Source organism: Peromyscus leucopus, chromosome 14 (genome assembly GCF_004664715.2).
Source record: "Peromyscus leucopus breed LL Stock chromosome 14, UCI_PerLeu_2.1, whole genome shotgun sequence".
NCBI lineage: Eukaryota > Metazoa > Chordata > Mammalia > Rodentia > Cricetidae > Peromyscus > Peromyscus leucopus.
In genome coordinates this window covers 47,930,755-47,950,844 of record NC_051075.1, presented here as the reverse complement: position 1 = coordinate 47,950,844, position 20,090 = coordinate 47,930,755, and the positions used below count along the sequence as shown (strand labels likewise).

Below are 20,090 nucleotides of genomic sequence, written 5' to 3'. Positions count from 1 at the left end.
TTCCTGTGCGCGCTTGTTCTCCCTCTTAGCAGCTGCAGCAGATCTGGTTGCCTTTGGTCAGACAAGGGCAGGCCCTGGTGTGGGGGCCCATGGTCCCCCCGGGGTAGAGTGCAGTTGGCAGAAGCAACCCTGGAGAGGTCACGGCTGTGACTGTGGCCCAGCCACTCTCCCTGTTGGCTGGCTTCTCTAGCCGCCCCCACCCCCACCCCCAGCTGTCCGTGGGCAATTTGCCAAGAGCTGTGGACCCCTGGCCTGGCTCGGGAGGTTGCTGCTTCTTGAAGAAGTGGTTCTCAGGGTTGGGATCTGTGGCATTCCGGCCTTCTAGACAGTAACAGACAGTCCCAAAGGCTGACACAGGACAGAAGAGTAGCTTGGTTTACTTTTGTGCACTTCACAGCTTACTAGTGAATGGGGGATGGTCTCCATCCTGAAGACCACCCTGAGATCAGGACAAGAGTCTGCTGGCAAATCTCCATATTGGGCACCTCTTAACTTTTCCCAGGTCATCCTACCTCCCACTGATGCCTAACGGGGTGGTGGTGGTGGTGGTGGTAGGAGGAGGAGAGGACTCCTCTTCCCCATTTTCCCTGGTGACCTGGGGAGCAGGAATCTTGCCAGGGTACCAGGCTGGCATTTGGGTTCTCACAGGCAGGGCCCAATGCAAGGTGCTTCCCCACATTCTCAGGCACTTGTCAGGCCTTGAGGGCAGCAGGTTCAGAGCTTCCCTGTGCAGAAAGCTTCCCTCTTTCTACCTTGGATGGTGGCAGTCACAGAAGGGAAGCTCCGGCCTTTTCTGGTTCAGCTGGAGTCAGCCATGGATGGATACTGATCTTCCCATCCACAGTGGGTATAGGTCACCTGCTGCCCACCTCAGTTTCTCCCTTCTTTCAGAGGTAAATAGGTGTGTATTCTGTAATGCTCGCAAACAGCTCAAAACAGGTTTTAGAAAATCAGCATGGCAGTTTCATTTCAAATTCTGTTTCTGGTTGTGGGGGAGAGATGTGGCAGAGACTGATAAGGGATCAGGAACTATGGAGAATGCGGTTTCAAATGCTTTGGAGAAGCTAAGGTGCTAGCAGGCTGAAAAAGGCCTTTCATATGCATCAACCCTGAATTTAAGTACAGTCACTGCAGGTGGGTGCACTGGACTGCATGAGGACCAGGGACAAAGGCTGGCCGGGCCTCCGCGCACCCACACTTGTATTGGAAAAAAAAAAAAAGCTTAATCCCCCACCCCCCCACCCCTTTGGGAATGGAAGAAAAGCTGATGCCAAAGGTGCCAGGTGTGAGCAGTGCTGGGTACTCAGGGCACAGGTTAACCACCCTCTGGGCGTCCTAAGGTGAAGCAGGGCTGTGGGCTGGCTTTGGCCTAACCAAGAGGAATGTTTAGAGAGAGGGTGGGAGACTACAGCTCAGAGGCTGCAAGACTTTTCTGCTGCCTTCATCTCCAGCCCCCAAAGTACAACAAAACTCAGAAGCTGGGTCTGGCAGACATTACTGTAGCAGAGCCAGGATGCTGTGCATGCAGCCACCCCGTCCCCCTTTCTGTTTCTATAAGCGGCTGGCATAAACCCAGTGAAACCACCACACCCATCTGAGGATCAAGGTTCAGAGCAGTGGGATTTTCACCCCCAAAGCTCTTCATTTTCAGAGCCCAGAGCTTTTTGTTTGAATTGTGTTGGAAATGGAATGCTTTTGATTTAAGAATCATTCTTTTACTGCAGTCCCCTATTCTCCGAGATAAATGCTTTGACACTGTGAAAGGCTTGCTAGGAAGCTGGTCGGGAAATGCTCTGCACCTTCAAACAATCTGACTCTGAGGCCAGTGCCTCGGTGGCTCTGCTGGGTATTTACTGTTGGATTATTTTTTGAGACGTCTGAGCATATTCAGCAAAGGCCCCTGCTGTCTGTCAGGTAGGGAAGCTGGTTAAGACAGCAAAACAGATGACACCTGGGTCTTCATTTTTCCCTTACTAAGTCCTTACTGAGGCCCTACTATGTGCTGAGCACTACGCCAGCACTAGGGACTGAGTTGAGAGCAGAGAAAGCCTGCTTTCATGGCACATACATCTTGCTGGGAGGGGAGATGTTAAAATGTTAACTGACTAAGGACAACTAGCAAGGAACAGCATACTTAATGCATGCAGGAAGATGGACGTTTTCTTCCCAGGATTAGAAACCAGGTGAGGGCATCCTTACACACCTGCTCAACACCAGCAATGCACCGGAAAGGAAGACATAATTATCTCTATTTGCAGACAACATGGGTATCTACGTTAAAAACAAAACTCCACCCAAAATCTCCCAAGGAATCTACCAAAAAGCTCCTCATATAATCGAAGTGATTTGTTTATAAGCTCATAGGAGACAGAACACAAACATCAACTCTATTTCTATAAATTATCAATAAATGACTGGAAACAGATTTAATTACAAGAGTTCAAAAATGAGAACTATTAGGTACAAAGCTAACAAAAAAACCACAGCATCTCTACATTAAAAGCCATAAACCACTACTAAATTGTCATGTGGTACAGACTTGCAGTCCTAGAACTCAGAAAGTGTTGGAGGAGCATTGCTTTGAATTCCAGGAAAGGAAACCCCAACCAACCAAACATAAAAACACTGATTATATAAATCAAGGGTGTGTGAGGTGTAGCTCAGTGGTAGTGTGTGTTTGGCATGCTGGGCTCAATCCTACTCCGTCTCCGTCTCCTACTCCATTTCCCCCCAATAAAAAAGGCCTAAATAAACACATATACCATATTCATGGTTAGAAAATCTTAGAAGTTATTTTATTTAATGTGTGTTATTCTACGGATTGAATCGGTGACACTGTGTATTGAAATGTGGTGGTTTGAATGAGAAATGACCCCCATAGGCTCACATATATGAATACTTGGTCTCAAGTTATTGGTGTTGTTTTGGGAGGTTACAGAACTTTTAGGATGTAGTGCTTTGCTAGAGAAAGTATGCCACTTGGGTGTGAGCTTTGAGAGCCTATCGCCACACCCCCTTTCAGTTCACACTCTCAATTTCATGTGTGAGGAAGTGTGACCAGCCAGTTTCATGCTCCAGCTGTGCTGCCATGGCTACCCCACCATCATGGACTCTCCCTCCGTAGCCACAGCCAAAATAAACACTTTCTTTCCTAAGTTGCTTTTGGTCATGGTAGTTTATCACAGGAACAGAAAAGTTACTATGTGAGCGGATGTTCTACCACTGAACCACACCCCCATTTCCCAGTGGGACATTTCTGCATAGATAGACAAAATGATTCTGAAATCTATAAGAAGGCAAAGGAATAAGGATAAGATAATTTTAAAAAATAAGAAAACGTTGGGAGGAATAATAGTCTTTGATTTTAAAAGCTACTATAATTGAGTGGTCGGTATTGATGATTTAGAGACTCAAAAGTACAGCATCTGAGTTTTGAAAGATAAGACAATTACACAGAGAAATTGAACTCTTTCCACCAGTGCTGGGGCTGGGCAACCACAGGCAAAACAAAACAGGGAGCTTCAACATACGTCATACGTCTCAGGCCTTTTTTAAAGACTGATTGACTTTATGTGTATGGTTGCTCTGTGTCCATATGTCTGTGCACCAAGTGTGTGAAGTGCCTGCAGAGGCCAGAAGAGGGCGCTAGAAAGCATGTCAGAGGACACCCTGTAGTCCACTTTCTCCTTCTACCACATGGTTCTTGGGAATGAACTAAGTCAGCAGACTTGATGGCGAGCACCTTTGCTTGCTGAATCATCGTGCCCACCCAACACTGGGGGTCTCAGAAGGCATCTCCTACAGACAAGGGGTAAGTACTATGTTAATGCAGGAAATGAAGGATGGCAGTGCTCAGACATCCAGAAAACAAACAGTGAGCGCTGAGGATGTAGCTCAGCCAAGAGTGGCCTAGCATGTATGAATCCCCAGGTTTCATTCCAGCACAGGAAACAAAGACAGAAGGAAAGAGAAAACAGTAAGATAGCAGAATGAAGTCTCCCTTCACTATTGATATTTTCAATGCAAGGGAGTAAACTCTCCAGTCCAAAGACAGATCAGCAAAATGGATAAGAAAGCCCAAGACTCAACTACATGTCCCTTAAAAGGGACTCATTTTAGATCCAAAGACAAACAGAATGAAAGTGAATGACAGAAAAAGATTCCTCAGGGGCTAAAGACATACGAGGCTCTGAGTTCCATGTCTAGCACCAACAAACAACAGAAAAAGAAGAAAAAAAAAAAAAAAAAGAGCAGACAGACTACAAAAGACTGTACGTGGGCTGGCAAGATGGCTCACCAACTGACGACCCGAGTTCAGTCCCGAAGGTTGTTTTCTACATACACGTGAATCAGTCTCTCTCTGACAAACATGTGTGCGCACACACACACATACACACACACACACACACACAATATAAATAACAATTTAAAACTTAAGTTTCTTGTGTTTGAATAGTTTGAACATAATGTCTATAATAGAATATAAATTATAGGAGACTAGGATATATTAATAAAATATTCAAAACAGCAATAAGATAAACATTTGTTAACATAATTTAAAAATATACAACTTCTAGAAGAAAGCAATATATATTTTTTTCACCAGAACCAAGGCTTGAACCTATGGCTTCACACCTGTGCTGGGTATACCCTCTGCCACTGAGCTCTATTCCTAGCCCTTTAGTTCTCAGTTTTTGTGGCAGGGTCTTCCTAAGCTACCTAGGAAGGCCTTGAATTTGACTCTCCTTTCTTGTCCTCTATATTAGCTGGTCTACAGACCTGTGTCATCAGACCTGGCCAAAACAGGATCTCAAAGGCATGGGCTGGAGAGTGCTCAGCTGTGAGGCCAAACTCATGATCCACTAGAGATTAAACTACTAAATCAGAATTCACTAAAGTTAAAAATCCCTTTTGTTTTTGGTTCTTTTTCTGTGAAAGATACTTTGTTAAAGGGATGAAAAGGTGAGGTTCAGGCCTGAGGAAATACTTTCAAATCACATGTCTGACAAAGGAATCGCATCCACAATATATAAAGAGCCCACAAATCTCAACAGAAAGAAAATGTGCTAGAGATGTTAATGGAGGCTTCACAGGAGGCAGCTAACCAGGACCAGTGTGGTTAGCTATTAGAGATATGTGAATTGAATCACACACACACACACACACACACACACACACACACACACACACACAACCACAACACAACAAAAAAACCCAAAAAACAAACAAACAAACAAACAAAAATACAGGCACTGTGACTCAAATGTCTGAGGTCAGCTAGGGCTGCTGAGTGAAATCTAGACCAGTCCGGGTAGAGTAAGCCCTTGTCTTCATCCAAACCAAACCAGATGCATGATGGTATATCACTGTACATCTATTAGGATGATTAAAATTCATTTACAGCCTCAGCAAAGCAACTGGAGACGTATACATACACCTGCCAGAGATGCAAAATCGAAAAAACCACTCTGCAAAATGGTAGAGCTGGGCGTGATAGCACAGGCCATTAACCCCTACAGCTGGGAGGCTGAGGCAAGTGGATCTCTGTCAGTTCCAGGACAGCCAGGGTTGTGTGGAGACGGTCTCAAAAACAAAACAAGAGGTTTAGTCATTTAAAATTTAATTTTAATGTACAACTACCATATGGCCCTAGAAATCTCACTTATTTACTTACAATAGGGAAGTAAGAACTGTGCTTACACACAAATTTGCATATGAATATTTATTGCAGTTCTATTTCAAGCCCAAACCTGGAAATAACCCAATGTCCCATAGGCTCATAGTAGTCCCATATGAAGACAGAGAGCACTCATATATAAAATACATTAAAAAATCTTTTTTTAAAAAAAGTAAAAGCTAGAAGGACTGTGAACTATCACAATGAAACTACTCCAGGAAACAAAGTCTGTGAAATACGAGAGAAGCCAGATTCTTTGTCTTGGTGAGGCAGGTGTGCAGCCAAGACTATTTTCCATAGGAAGTGGTTTGAGCTAGGTTCTAAACAATGGTTAGGAGCTTTCTTCAGCATAATCCCGGCACCTGGTTTGGAGTCCAAAGTCATTCTCAGTTCTATAAATTGAGTTTAGGCTAGTCTGCAATTCATGAAACTCTCTTAAAAAATGAAAAAAAAAAATTAACCAGGTGAGGTGTGGTGGTAAGCAGTAGGACCTCTGTGAGTTTGAGGCAGCCTGGTCTAAATAGTAAATTCCAGGACAGGCAGGGCTACATGGGGAAACCCTGTCTAAAAAATAAATAAAAAAATTTTGGGTCACTGATTTCAGACAGGATTTGCATGTGCAAAGGCCCAGGGGTAGGAGGGAGAAGGCTTTAAGAGCACAAGAGAATGCCCTGGGGGTGTGGAAGTGATTGTAGTGAAAGTCAAGGACGCAGGTCAGGCTGGACCAGCGCTCTTCTGGCTAATTGTTCTTCTCAGCCCCAGGCTAGGGGATACAACCAGGGAACTACGGTTAATGGAGAGTTTCCAACTTCTCTTCAGGCTGCTGAAACAATTAACCTAAGAATGGAGGTTTCAATAGCCCACTTAGGAGCCAGCAAGGCATTCCCTCTGCCAGACTCAGGGTTGGACTCTCTGGTAGTCCTGGTAGGAGGTACCTTCACCTCTTCTGAAGGACGCAGACCCCAGGTGATGCTACCTTTACAGTAGGATCGGGATGACTCTGCCTGGTTCTGGGGGACATGACAGCTGAGTGATGTTCACTAAGTGCTTTGAGGTGCTCAGGACTTGCAGACCTCTGTTCTAAGACACCCCCCTCCCCCGCATCTAGTGTTTGCAGAAATACTTGTGGCAATAATGAGAATATCACAACAGGTTCTCATGCCACAGCCTAACCCAAGTCTTCCCCAGGTTCACCTCAGTACACAAGTTTGAGGCCAGCCTAGACAACATAGTGAGACCTGTGTCAATAATAATAAAAATAAATCGGGCCGGGCGGTGGTGGGGCACGCCTTTAATCCCAGTACTCTGGAGGCAGAGCCAGGCGGATCTCTGTGTGAGTTCGAGGACAGCCTGGTCTACAGAGCGAGATCCAGGACAGGCTCCAAAGCTACACAGAGAAACCCTGTCTCGAAACAACAACAACAACACAAACAAACAAACAAAAAAACCCAACAAGAACAAAACACACACACACACACAAAAAAAAATCGCAGCTAGAAAAAGCAGAATCAAGATTTAAATCCTGAATTGCTCAACGTCCATGTCTTGGACCCACGGGGGGGGGGGGGAGTGTAAAATGCAGATTGCTGGGCTCACCCTAGAGGGTCTCAATCACTGCGCCTGGCAGGGTCCACAAACCCGACAGGTAATCCAGGTGGCTTCACTCGGCCAGATCTCCCTTTACCCTTTAACCCAGGGACATGGAAGCTACCCTCAGGTCTCAGGTGTAGCAAAGGGCCGGGAAGGGGTCAGATTTCAATCCGAAGATTTTTTGGGGAGATTTCGCAAATGACCTGAAACCTGGGAGGAAGTGCAGCCCCTCTGGGCGCGGGGAGGCGTCGCCTGGCGCCGATGACCGGTCCAACCGTCTGGGGGGTCCGCAATCCGGCGCCGCAGTCCCCTATCAGCGAGGTCGACGGGTTCGCCCCCGGGCCAGGCGGGCGCACACAGCCTCCTCCGAGGACTTTCACCATCCATCCTCCCCTACCCGCGGCTCCACACCTCGCGGCCCCGCACCCACCCCAAGCCGAAATACCTGCGCGGCCCCGGCGCGCGGACCGGAAGTCGGCGGCCGAGCGGCGCCCCTCCCGGGCGGAAGCGGCGACGCAGGTGGAGGCGGCGGCCTTGGGCGGCCGGGCGGGCGGGCGCGCGCGCACGAGGCCTGCGCTCGCGTCCCCGGAGCCTCGCGGCTCGGCCGGGGCTGGCCCGGGTACCTGCCGCCCACCTGCGGGGCTCGGCGGCCTGCCTCCGCGCCGCGCCGCGCCGGCCGTGCGTCCCAGGCGCAGGGTCAGCGAAGGGTTAAGGAGCGCTCCCTCCCTCCCTCCCTCCCCCCCCGGTCCTCCCCCCCTCCCCCGGAAAGTCCCCTAAATGACGTTGCAACCCGACAATTAGAAAAAAAAAGAGTTTAATTATAGAGACGGGCTCTGGGAGCAGGAACAAACCCGGGCGGTCGGCGGGGCGGGTAAACAACCGGGGAGCGAGCGCGGAGCCAGCGCCCCGGGGAACGGGGGAGGGGAGGCCCAGGGGAGCTGGGAAGGCGCAGGAAATTCGAGGAATCGCTTTTTGGAGAGAAAAAAACAAAAACAAAACAAAAACAAAAAAAAACCCCAATTATTTAGGCAGCTCGGGGTGCCCCAAGCCCTGTCCTCCGCCGCCGAGGGACAGCACTATCCCAGGAGGACGCCCCACCCCGGCCCCGGTCCCCCCCCAGCTGAGCTTCGCAAACACAGCCCGGGCGGGTGGTGCGGAATGAAAAGCCGAAATAGCTTCACATCAGGACTCAGACTAACCTTGTGGTTCTTAACGCACCCTGTTCTGTCCCGAAATCTGGAACTCATTACCTCATCACCGAGAAACTGCACGAAATCCGCACACACACACACACCCCAACCCCCTTGGAGCTGGGGCAAACATCCCTTTAAAAAGAAACCTACACATCCGAATGATTTAAATTAAGGTGGATGGAAGTTATTTCCCTTTCCCGGCGCTTGCCAGATTTCAAGAAAAGATGAAAAATGGGAGCGGGGGAGGGAGGCAACCGGCGGCTGGACAGCAGCAAGCAGCAGAAGTCAGGAGCCGCAGCCGAGTTAAAAATGGGGGCCATCAACTCAAATTGTTGGAGACGAGTCAAGCAGAGACCCCGCAGGGAATTAATTACGTTAGGTTCGTGGGCTGCAGCAAAAGTTGTGTGTTTCGCAAAGTTGAAAAAAAAAAAATGGTTTCTAAAACAGTTGTGATTTGGAAAGTTTCCCTGGGTTTGCCCAGAGGTTGGCGATAAATAAATGCAGTTTAAAAAAAAAAAGAAAAAAAGTGTGCGTGTGTGTAAGAAGGGGTGGTGCGGCTCGAACGCTCTGCTCCGCCCGCTCCGTCCTTTCCAGAGAAACGTACCCGTAATGGGGTGACCTAATTACATCGCAATGGAACTCGCTCCTAGCCACTCGGCTCACCGGGTTTCATAACAGACCCGGCGGCCTCGAGTGCTGGGAAGAAACGTGCGAGGCCGGGGCGGCGCGGCCGGCGATTTCCGCCCGGGTCTCTACTCCAGCACGCGAGCGGGTGCGGGTGGGAGGCAGCCAAACCTAATAGTAAATAAACACATAGCTCGCGGTTTTTAGGGGCGGAATAATTCATTGAAGAAGGCCTTTGGGTTCCGTGGGTCCCATGGCTTGGCACCCCCAAACAGGGCATCGTGACAAGCCATATGTTCCGTTCGCGTGGGGGCGGGAGAGCAGCAAGAAGCTACAAGTGGCGCTTCCCCCACCTCTACCTTCCTTCTTACCAAAGTTAACTTTTTTTTTTTTCTTCTTCTTGTTTTTAACATTCGGGGATGTGTGGAGGAGGGAGCCCAGATTCAAAGCGCGCGTGGAAAGTGACTCGTTGTTCTTTTATTTTTGTGAGCGAGAGGAAGAGGCGCCCATGAAAGTCTGGGTTTTTCTGTCCTAAGTTTAAAGATCGGATGTGTGTGAACGAAGCGCCCCATCTAGGTCTGCTTAAACGAGGTCTGCCCCGGCAGTGGTCTTTTTCGCAATGCCTCCCACCCTACCGGGAGAGCGCCGGCTGCCGGCCCAGCACGCGTGGACACGCGCGCCGCGCGCTACATCTTGATGCGCTCGCCCCCGCCAGGCCAGGCTCTCCCGGAGGGAAAAAAAAAAAAGTTTTCCTGGTCGCCCCCACTCCTCCGCACACTGGTGGGAAACCAACAAAACTCTTGGCTCGCACATTTGGGGTGCTCTGAATTCCTCAACTCCTCGCCCAGCTCGTTGTGCGGTGTGGACATTCGGGAAGTCAGGGAAAGGTAAGTCGTGCGGACACTTGGAGAAGTTTCAAGGGACACCAGCTCAAGATGGAAACCGCAGCCCTGGCCCGCGCAGGACCAGCTTCAGCTCCAGCTAGCAAAAAAAAAAGAGAGAGAGAGAAAGTCGAGCCCGCCTTTCTGCCCGACGAAAACACACACACACACACAGACACACACACAATCCCCCCCCTCCCCACCCAACAACACAACACCAGAACTCCGAAGGGGGTGGAATGAGTGATGTCACAGAGCCGGGCAGCGAGGCTGACAAAGGGTGGGCGCCCCTCCCCCTCCGCCCCGCCCGGCCCCAGGGAGGGGCGCCCCCAGCGCCCGGGAGCGGAGCCCGCGGACTCGAAACTTTTCCTCTTTAAGAAAAAAAAGTTGTGCGCCGCTCCGAGTGGTTTTTTTTTTTTTTTTTTTTTTTTCCGCCTTCTTTCCTCCTCTCCCCTCCCCCCTCTTCCTTTTGAAAGTTTCTTTCCTCCCCCTTTACCCCTCCCTCCGGCTTGACCGCATGGCTGATTCAACCTCAGTGTCAATCAACTTTTTTTTCCGCCTCCTCTTCTTCATTTAAATAAGTTTAAAGCTCCTCCCTCCTCCCCTCCCCACACTTAACCCACAAAATCTTATAAATTGGGCTTTGCGCGCCGCAGCCCGGGAGAGTCAGAAAGGCGAGGGGCGCCGGGAGCAGGCGTGTGGGACTCCAGACCGGAGAGCCGGAGGCTGCGCCTTCCCCGCACCGGGACCTTCACGACACGCCAGATCCTAGCCCTTGCCCCGTGCGAACGCCCACGATGACCACCACCCTCGTGTCTGCCACCATCTTCGACTTGAGCGAAGTTTTATGCAAGGTAAGGTAGGGCGGAGCTTTTGCTTTTCGAAAGTTTCTCGTGTGCTTAAAAGAAACCCTAAAAGTTCGGGTCTGGGGAAAGAAACCGCGTAGAGCGAGCGAAGGGCTTTCACGGTTTGCGTTTTTCCTCCACCGTGAAGGAATTTGGCCCTGTCCTCCCTACTCGGGAGTTTCGGGTCCCAGGTAGAGTTCCATGTGAATTTGGGAGCAAAGTTCTGGGCGACTGCTCAAGTTTGCGGGGCAAGGGCTGGCCCGGGGGTGCGGAAGAGTGGCTGGGATCGGGACAAAATGTGAAGGATTCTTTCCTGCGTGGTGTGCCACTGGAGCTGGGGTTCGGGGGGCTCCCGGGGTGCGCTCTGGGTTTCCGCGCCTGCTGGAGGAGGAGTTCGAGTCTGCCCGACAACTTTGCTAGCCGGTGGTGTAGGGTCTCTGGAGAAGCGATACTATCTCAGAAGGATATTTGCCTGGGAGAATTTCCCTGTCTGCCATGGAGAACTTAAGAGGGGCCGGTTTAAGGTTTAAAGCGATGGAGGCAAGGCGAGTTTGTAGTGGAGTGAGTTTGTGCCCGCCGCAGCTGGGCTGGGCTTCCTCCGCGAGAGCGCCGGTGGGTCAAGCTGCAAACTTGGGGCTGCAAGTGGCTGCCTACCTGTGTTGTGAGGCACTACAGCTCGCCGATTGAAGAACAGGGAAACAAAATGTTGCCAGAACTCAAGTTCCCGCCAGTTAGGATTTAAGAGGGCCTCCTTAAATGGGGGCTAGTTTGCCAGTCTGGTTTTCGAAAAAAACAAGTTATAAAACCGGAATGTTCCAGGAGTGCGGTTGAAATGTACAACTCCATGGATGTTATTTTTCCCCCCACTCTGCTTCCCCCCAACCCCCCTCTCCCCCAATTTGAAAGGATGAAGCTGCTAGGCTACTTTTAATTGCTGAACTGTTTTTGCCTTCCCTTAAACACGTCGGGTCATGTTCTTCTCTTCCTAGCTTGCTGCTGCTGTGGGTGCAGCTGCCAAGGCCCCGAGGCTGCAGGGTTGGGGCGCAGGGGCGTGCTAGGACTGAGGAGCAACATCAAAAACTTTGAATTTTCAGCTTTTTCCCCCTCCCTGCGCTTCCCCAAGTCTATTTGCCCTGGCGGCTGCCTGAGCTCCTGAGCTCCTGGGCAACTCCATCCTTCTCCTTCTGGCTGCCCCGCTCTTTGATCTATTTCTCTTTCTCTTGCCCCCTCCCCCCGCAGGACTTTTTAAATGAACCTCATTGTTGGGAACCGGCTCTCCACTGGGTTCCTGTAATCCGCTCGGTGGGGTGGTTGCGGTTACAGGGTTACTGATTCCCGATCCCCCGCTGCTGATCCTAAGGGACTAACTTTAGAATTTGCACAATGACACCCACATGTGTCAGGGGCCTGGAGATAACTCTCAAGTCTCCCACCCCCACGCTTTCTAAATCTTAGGTAGTTTGAGCAGGTGACTGGGCTTGGAGCAGCTCTGTGTCCCCCCTGCTCAAGCCCCCCTCCTCACTGACTGCGAGGTGTATGGGTGTGTGTGTGTGGGGGGGAGCTGGCGCTTTCTCTTGCATCTGCAGCTTTGGTTCAAGATTAAACACCAGTGCTCTTATCCAAGTGCAAAGGCATCTTCCCAGTGAAGGGGGTGGGGAATGGTGGGGGGAAACCCCCTCTCCCGGGTACTCTTCCAGAAGCTTGGGACTTGGGGCCATGCATGTCCCTCTTCCCACATCCCAGACTGGGCCCTTCCTCAAGCAAGGAAAAGAAAAAAAAAAGCGCAGTTTGAAAACCTGTTGCCAAAGGAAGGGTACACTTGTGGAAGAGGAAATGGAGAGTTTGGGGCCAGATTGTGGGGGAGGGGGCTAGCAGGGACTGACTGGGAGGATTTGGCTCCTGTTAGGTTTTCTTCCAGGGGTTTACCTGGTTCTGTTAGGGGGAGAGAAGCTAGAGAGGACTGCCTTGTGTGAAATAGTCTTGAGTTGAGGAATGTGTAAACAGGACTTGGATTATAGAGGGGGGAAAAAGTAGCTTTAGGGACGAGAGGATATGAAGCTACATTATCAGGGGTCAGTATGGAGCAGGATGCGTACATAATTCCCCCCCCCCCACACACACACACAGGGGCAGGCTTTTGTGGTTTCTCATGAGCAGTGCCAAAATAAACCCAGGTGGCTCCCTTTGGAGAGAGAGAGACTAGCCTATCCGATGAAGGGGTACTGTCCTTTGTGGACACCATGCCTTGGCCTCGTGGGTGTCCTCAGCCACTCACCGGTCCTTTTCTCCTCCCCTCCCTCCCCCCAGGGTAACAAGATGCTCAACTACAGCACTCCCAGTGCTGGGGGCTGCCTGCTGGACAGGAAGGCAGTGGGCACCCCTGCTGGCGGGGGCTTCCCTCGGAGGCACTCGGTCACTCTGCCCAGCTCCAAGTTCCATCAGAACCAACTTCTCAGCAGCCTGAAGGGTGAGCCAGCCCCGTCCCTGAGCACCCGCGACAGCCGCTTTCGAGACCGCTCTTTCTCCGAAGGGGGCGAGCGGCTGCTGCCCACCCAGAAGCAGCCCGGGAGCGGCCAGGTCAACTCCAGCCGCTACAAGACGGAGCTGTGCCGCCCCTTCGAAGAAAACGGTGCCTGTAAGTACGGGGACAAGTGCCAGTTCGCGCACGGCATCCACGAGCTCCGCAGCCTGACCCGCCACCCCAAGTACAAGACGGAGCTGTGCCGCACCTTCCACACCATCGGCTTTTGCCCGTACGGGCCCCGCTGCCACTTCATTCACAACGCCGAGGAGCGCCGCGCCCTGGCCGGGGGCCGGGACCTCTCCGCTGACCGTCCCCGCCTCCAGCATAGCTTTAGCTTTGCTGGATTTCCCAGTGCCGCTGCCACCGCCGCTGCCACAGGGCTGCTGGACAGCCCCACGTCCATCACCCCACCCCCCATCCTGAGCGCGGATGACCTCCTGGGCTCGCCTACCCTGCCTGATGGCACCAATAACCCCTTCGCCTTTTCCAGCCAGGAGCTGGCGAGCCTCTTTGCTCCTAGCATGGGGCTGCCCGGGGGAGGCTCCCCCACCACCTTCCTCTTCCGGCCCATGTCCGAGTCCCCTCACATATTTGACTCTCCCCCCAGCCCTCAGGATTCTCTCTCGGACCAGGAGGGCTACCTGAGCAGCTCCAGCAGCAGCCACAGTGGCTCAGATTCCCCTACCTTGGACAACTCAAGACGCCTGCCCATTTTCAGCAGACTCTCCATCTCAGATGACTAAGCCAGGGTAGGGAGGAACACCCTGCCTCCTTCACCTCTCCACCCCGCACCCTACCCCATACCTTCACCTTCCCACCCTCTTAAGTTTCCCCTCAAGCCCTACATTGATACATTTAAGCTCAACCCCTTCCCCAGAACCTTGGTATTTTGCCCGCCCACCCCCGCCCCCCACCCCTCCCCAACATAAGGACAAGTCAATTTGTTGGTAGCTTCTTCTGGCTTGAAAAAACCCCCCTCCCTCCATTTCATAGCCCACTTAACCACGCATAACAGAGTCCCATATTTGTCAGTAGATGCCTCTTTTTTTTTTTTTTTCGGCTTAAGCCTTAAGTGCCAAATCACAAAAGAAAAAGCAGTAACCGTTTACAGAAGCAACTTAGTGCCTTGTTACCTAACTTTGTCACTGTGACTACATTACCTCTTCAACGCCAGGGGGCACCCGTGGGCCTCCCAGAGCCTCTGCCCGTGGGGGGGGGGGTGACCCGCAACCAGCAGCTCCCCCAGCTGGCGACACAAGTGCACCTTCCTTTCAGTCTCCCGCACACTTCTTCCTCTTCCCTGTAGTTACCCGCCTCCCTCAGAGAATTGTTGCTGGACTTGGGGTTTGGAGGAAACCTATTTTGACATTCAAAACCTTTTTTTTTTTGTTTCCCAGCCCGACCCCCCTGTTGACTATAATCTTGCCCGGGTTGTGTAGGTCTTCAGGGAGGAAGGTTGAACTAGTTGGACAAAGGTTTTGACATAAGTGGGACTTTGTGATTTAATTTTTTTTCTTATTTTTTTTTTTTTAAAGTGGGGAGGAAGGGGAAACTAGATGGACTATGAGAGACTTGATTTTGGTGCTAAAGTTCCCCAATTCATATGTGACATCTTAAAAATGATAACAAAATGAGAGAAAAGCTAAGGAAAAAAAACATGTAAGGGGTGAGCAGTTAATGGTATTCATTCCACATACAATATCTGTGTAAAACGATTTCCTGTAGAAGTAGCTTTAATGGATTTTGCTCTAGAATACCTTAGGTCTACCTTAGAGCCCTCACGCCATGCTTTTTCCCCTGGGTTTAAACTTCACCTAACTTTCAGAAATTGGAGAGCAAAAATTTTGCTTGTCACTGCACATCAATATAAAAAAGCTTATTTAACTTATCAAAACGTATTTATTGCCAAACTATGCTTTTTTTTGTTAATTTTGTTCATATTTATCGGGATGACAAATCCATAGAATATATTCTTTTATGTTAAATTATGATCTTCATATTAATCTTAAAATTTTGTGACGTGTCTTTCCTTTTTTTCCACAGTTTTAATATATTATTCTTCAACAACATTTTTGTAACTTTACACTTTTTTTTGGTTATTTTATTTTAAAAAAATGAAAAATTAATTTAAAAAAATGCAAAAAACTGTTGGATTATTTATTTTAGAAATTCTCCCCTTTGTGTTGGACTGCAAATTGAGTTTCTTCTCCTTAGGCCTTTCACAGGTAGGACTGAGAATGTATGTACCAGTTCTGTGACAGTACAGAAGGAAGCCACCTTTTATGTATAGCTTCTAAAAGGGAAAACAAAAAAAAAGAGAGAGAGAGAGAGAAACCCTTTGACTTCATGTGCCCATCTCAAGACATTCCGCTCGCAGATTCGAGGTTCTGGATTCCAGGTTGGAGTTTTCCAATGCTAACATAAACAACTGGCACACACACACATAAAGATGAATGTAATTATTATCCTCTTGCTGGTCACTACCGTCGCTTTCTACTTCTCTTTTCTTTGTGTGAATTTATTTAAAAGAAAAAAAAACTTTTTGTAACGACTATTTGCAGTTTAAAAATCAATAAACCCCGTTTTTCAAGAAATGATTTGTCTAAAGGCTTTTCCCTCGTGTGTCTGAGACCCTCAGTGGAGGGTGGGCAGTGCGATGGCTGGTCTTTCGTCCTGAAAGCCCAGAGCTCTGGGTATGGATGCTGGAAGTTCACTCAACTTGGGTGGGGTGGAGGTGGTGGTGGGGGACTTTTTTTTTGGCGAAGAAGCCTGCAGAGAACAAGTCTGGGGTAACCTTGCTCACCTATGTGGCCTTGGCTACTTTGGGAGCTGTAACCCAGGTACATCCAGTTTTTCCCATGTGGTCTTCCTTTGGGGGATGGTCAGGGAGCTGCTGATAAAGGGGATGTAACCCATGCCACACTGGAAGGCCTGGATTGGATGCTCTGGTAGGCATTAAGCAAGGTCCAAGGCTCTCAGTAACCCCCTGAAAAGGGGTATGTGGAAGGACCGCATACCTGGAGAGGAACCAGAAAGGATTCGAAAGGGCAGTCTGCACCTAGATCTGACTAGAGGGCTGTAAAGGAAACATGGGGATTAATGTAGACTAACAGGAAGTCAACAATTGCCACCATTGGAGTACTTCTTACCTCAGGTGCCATGAAAAATAGGTAGGTGGTTAGGGTCTCCTTGGTTAGAAATCCAGCCAGGCCAGTTGTACACACAAGATTTGCTGTGTAGGATTTGCTGAACGAGATCGAGGCAGGAGGATCACGAGAAATCCGGGATCAGATAACCACTGGAAGGTGATTCTTCACTTGTGAGAAAGGAGTTGGGTCTTTGTAAAGAGTTAGGTCTGGGAGGACTGAGTCTTGGGTAGGTAGAGATAATATTTGAGTCACTGGCTCCTCACATTTAGTAAGTTTTAAGGTTGAGCAGTCTCCGCCTTCACGCCACTGGCCTCCACATACGTAAATCTGCTGCAGACAACGGTCCAATCCAGAAGGAACAGTATCTGGACATGTCACCTTCCTAGAAGATGTTACTGAGTGTCAGGGGTGTGAGACACAAATAATGGGGACCATTTCCTTTCCCAAGGCAGGGGCTGATGATACAAGAAGGGAAAATGCAGTCCTTGAGCCTGGGATCTGAATGAACCCAGGCCTCTTACTCCTTAAGAGGAGCACTAAGGTGTGTGTGTGTGTGTGTGTGTGTGTGTGTGTGTGTGTGTGTGTGTGTGTGTGTGTCTGTGTCTGTGTGTGTGTCTGTCTGTCTGTCTGTGCATCTGAGTGGGTGGTGATTTTCTATTCTGACTAAAAGCAAAGATGTTTAGTTGTTCATCTTGAGTTCACTCTCTGTACACACAGAGCCCATCTAACTCCTCCTTTCACGATGTTGCAAGTTGGGTTCAGAGGGGTCTCACAACCACCCTGAACATCCTCCTTTGAAGTCGGTCTCCAGAGTTAGATAACAAAGATGGACATTGAATCCAGGAGGCCCTGGAAGGGTGGAAAAGCAAAGGGAGGCTCCATGTCGCCTAAGGAAACTGGCTGTGTGTAGACCCTAACCCCACACATATCCCATCTAAGTGTCTCCACAAGGAACTCAGGGCTTCAGTTTGTCCAGGCTGCTAGCCTGATTTCCTACTATCTAGGTCCAAAATGGTAGAGCCTGAAACTATTTAGGGAAGGAAGCAAGAGCCCTTACAGCCCCATTATTTTCCCAGCATATTAGAAAGGGCCTTGGCAGTGCCCCTAACCATTAGGCTACCAGGAGATCCAGGAAATGTGATTTCACAGCTGGCAATGGAGGAAGAACCCTGCAGTGAGAGCTAAAGATAAGGCCCCACACAAGGGGGTACGTGGACCAAAAGACTTGCTCCTGCTTTGCCTGGTTACCAGGTCTTCCCTAGCCCTGCCTAGGGCCCTGGGCTATCTTTGTGTGGCTTGTACAAGATTTCCTTTGCTGGGCAAGGCTTCAGGGCTGCCCTGCTGGCCATCCTTTGGAGCAACTCAAAGCCATGAGCTCCTTGGGTCACTGACCTTTCCTGGTCTTGATACCTCATCATCAGAAGGAGGGTAGGGGCCCACCGGGCCTCAGAGATCAGGGTTGCTCTGAGTTTTGCCAATAATTGGGTCACAAATCTCCAGGCATTTCAGGGGATAGGTTTGTGTATGTGACATGGCAAGAAGGACGGCCATGGCACCAAGAAGGAACGAACCTGTCTCTTGGTGTTGTTTTTGTTGTTGTTTTTCAAGGCATTGTTTCTCTGTGCAGCCCTAGCTGTCTTGGAACTCACTCTGTAAATCTGTAAATCGGGCTGGCCTGGCCTGCCTCTGCCTCCCAAGTGCTGGGATTAATGAGTGTGTCACCACACCTGGCCTTGGTTTCTTCTTTTAAAAAGGTGTGATGTGTGCACGAGTACCTCAACTTGCACACGGATATCAGAGGATGACGGGTGGGGGCTGGCTCTTTCCCTCCACCACGTGGGTCTTTCCGACTGAGTGCAGTTCATCGGGCTTCACCGCAAGCCCCTTTGCCCACTGCGCCATCTCTGCAGGCTGGACAACCTGTCTCAAGGGGTTACCGTGAAGACCGAGGGAACATCGAGTAGCAGCAGTTTCCAAGGACACCGGGTAGTTAGTATTTTAAGACCTCGGTGTACTAACTCGGGTGCTCATAATGATGCCGTGGAGGAAGTTCCACAGCATCCCAGTTTCCTTTCTGTTGCTGTGATGAGATACCCTGACCAAAAAGGCAGTGTAGGGAGACAAGGTTTGTTCCAGCTCACGGTTCTGGGTTATAATCCATGGCAGCAGGGAAGGTCAAGACAACAGGTACTTAAAACACTAGTCACATCAGAGCCACAGTCAGGAGCACAGAGAGCGGAGAGCATGCAGGCTAGTGCTCAGCTAGCTTACACTCCACTGTCCAGGACCCCAAACCAGGGCATGGTGCCTCCCTCTTTCAGCCTGGGTCTTTTGGTATCAGTTAAGACAATCCAGACAATCCCTCAGAGAGATGCCTGGAGGCCAACCGATCTGGACAATCCCTCACTGAGACTTCTTTCCCATCTGAGTCTAGGTTGTATCAAGTGGACACACTGACCAGCATACACAGCACCCCCACTTTACATGGAAGCAGTGAGACACAGAGGAGCTCATCAATTTGCCATACAGTGAGAAAGTCTCAGGACCTGAATCCATTAGCCCACTAGCAACATCATGACATTTTACCACTGTCCTGTGGAGTATCATAGGCAGGCACACTGAGGCCATTGGACATAGTTCCTGGCACACAGTAACTACAGATCTCCCAGGGTCAGGTTGCTGTCTCCCTCACCCTTGGTGGTGATCTGCAGAAGCTGACAGGCACCAGCTGGATTGGATGATTCTGCACACACCTTCCCCTAGGGTCATGAGCTCATGGCCCACGAAGCTCTGGATTGGCATGTTCGGAGGAGGGTGCTGGGAAGAGGGGGCAGGCCATCCCCTTGGACTTTCCCCTTTCTGTCTGCTGTGAGGTGGCTTCTGTTAATGATCAACAGACCAAAGGGTGCCCTGGGTGCCTCAGGGAGTTGGCTCTGAGCCCTTCTTCCCCCGGGGTCTCCCACCCCTGCATGTAGCCAAGCATTTAATCATGTCTGGCTGGACTGACTGGAATGCTACCTGAGTTCAGGGGGTGAAGTGGCAGGAGGTCAGCAGGGCTCCTGCTGCCCTGTGGCTGCCTTGCAGATGGTCCTGACAAGTGAGCGAGGCGTGCAGGTTCAGAGAGCTACGAAGAGGACAAATACCTTGGCTTGTTCTTGAGGTCAGGGCCGCTCTGGGGGCCCCACTCTTTGATGGGTAATGCTTGGGTTACAGAGAAACCTGGCCTTAGGGTCTGCAATGCTTTTTGCAAGGGCTCCAAATGGCACATCTGAGGGCCTACCTGAGAAATTACTCTCTGGGGAGCCAGAGCAAAGGGTTGCCTGTGAGTTGCTGCTGATCAGTGGACGAGGGTATTATCTCTTCCTTGTGTAGGCTGTTTGAACTTGTTGTGAAATGTTGGCAAAGCCCTGGTCTCAAGGTACAGGGCTGTGAGTGACGGCCATACCTGTGCTATCAGCTTGTAATGCAACAAAAAATAAATATTGGCAATCGCCAAACCCAGGGCCGTTTTCTCTCCACCTGGAGCTAGGTCTATTTCTCGCTCCCAGTCATACTTCAGGAGGCAAGAGCATGACCCCAGGGGACAGACTTCATTCCTCCTGTCCCC

At 50.2% G+C, this 20,090-nt stretch overlaps 1 protein-coding gene across 1 annotated transcript; it reads left to right on the top strand.

The window, feature by feature from the left end:
- Window positions 1-10,261: 10,261 nt before the first annotated feature.
- Zfp36l1 (ZFP36 ring finger protein like 1) lies at window positions 10,262-15,732 on the top strand. The gene is made up of 2 exons (XM_028876127.2): window positions 10,262-10,819; window positions 13,118-15,732. Exons 1-2 carry the CDS (start codon window positions 10,763-10,765, stop codon window positions 14,075-14,077), a joined length of 1,017 nt encoding a protein of 338 aa, XP_028731960.1. The 5' UTR covers window positions 10,262-10,762; the 3' UTR covers window positions 14,078-15,732.
- Window positions 15,733-20,090: the final 4,358 nt, after the last annotated feature.

Excerpts from the sequence above, each read along its gene's own strand:
- Zfp36l1 (XM_028876127.2), top strand. The coding sequence starts at position 10,763 with ATGACCACCACCCTCGTGTCTGCCACCATCTTCGACTTGAGCGAAGTT. Across the intron at positions 10,820-13,117 it reads TGAGCGAAGTTTTATGCAAG|GGTAACAAGATGCTCAACTA; the intron begins GTAAGGTAGGGC and ends CCCTCCCCCCAG.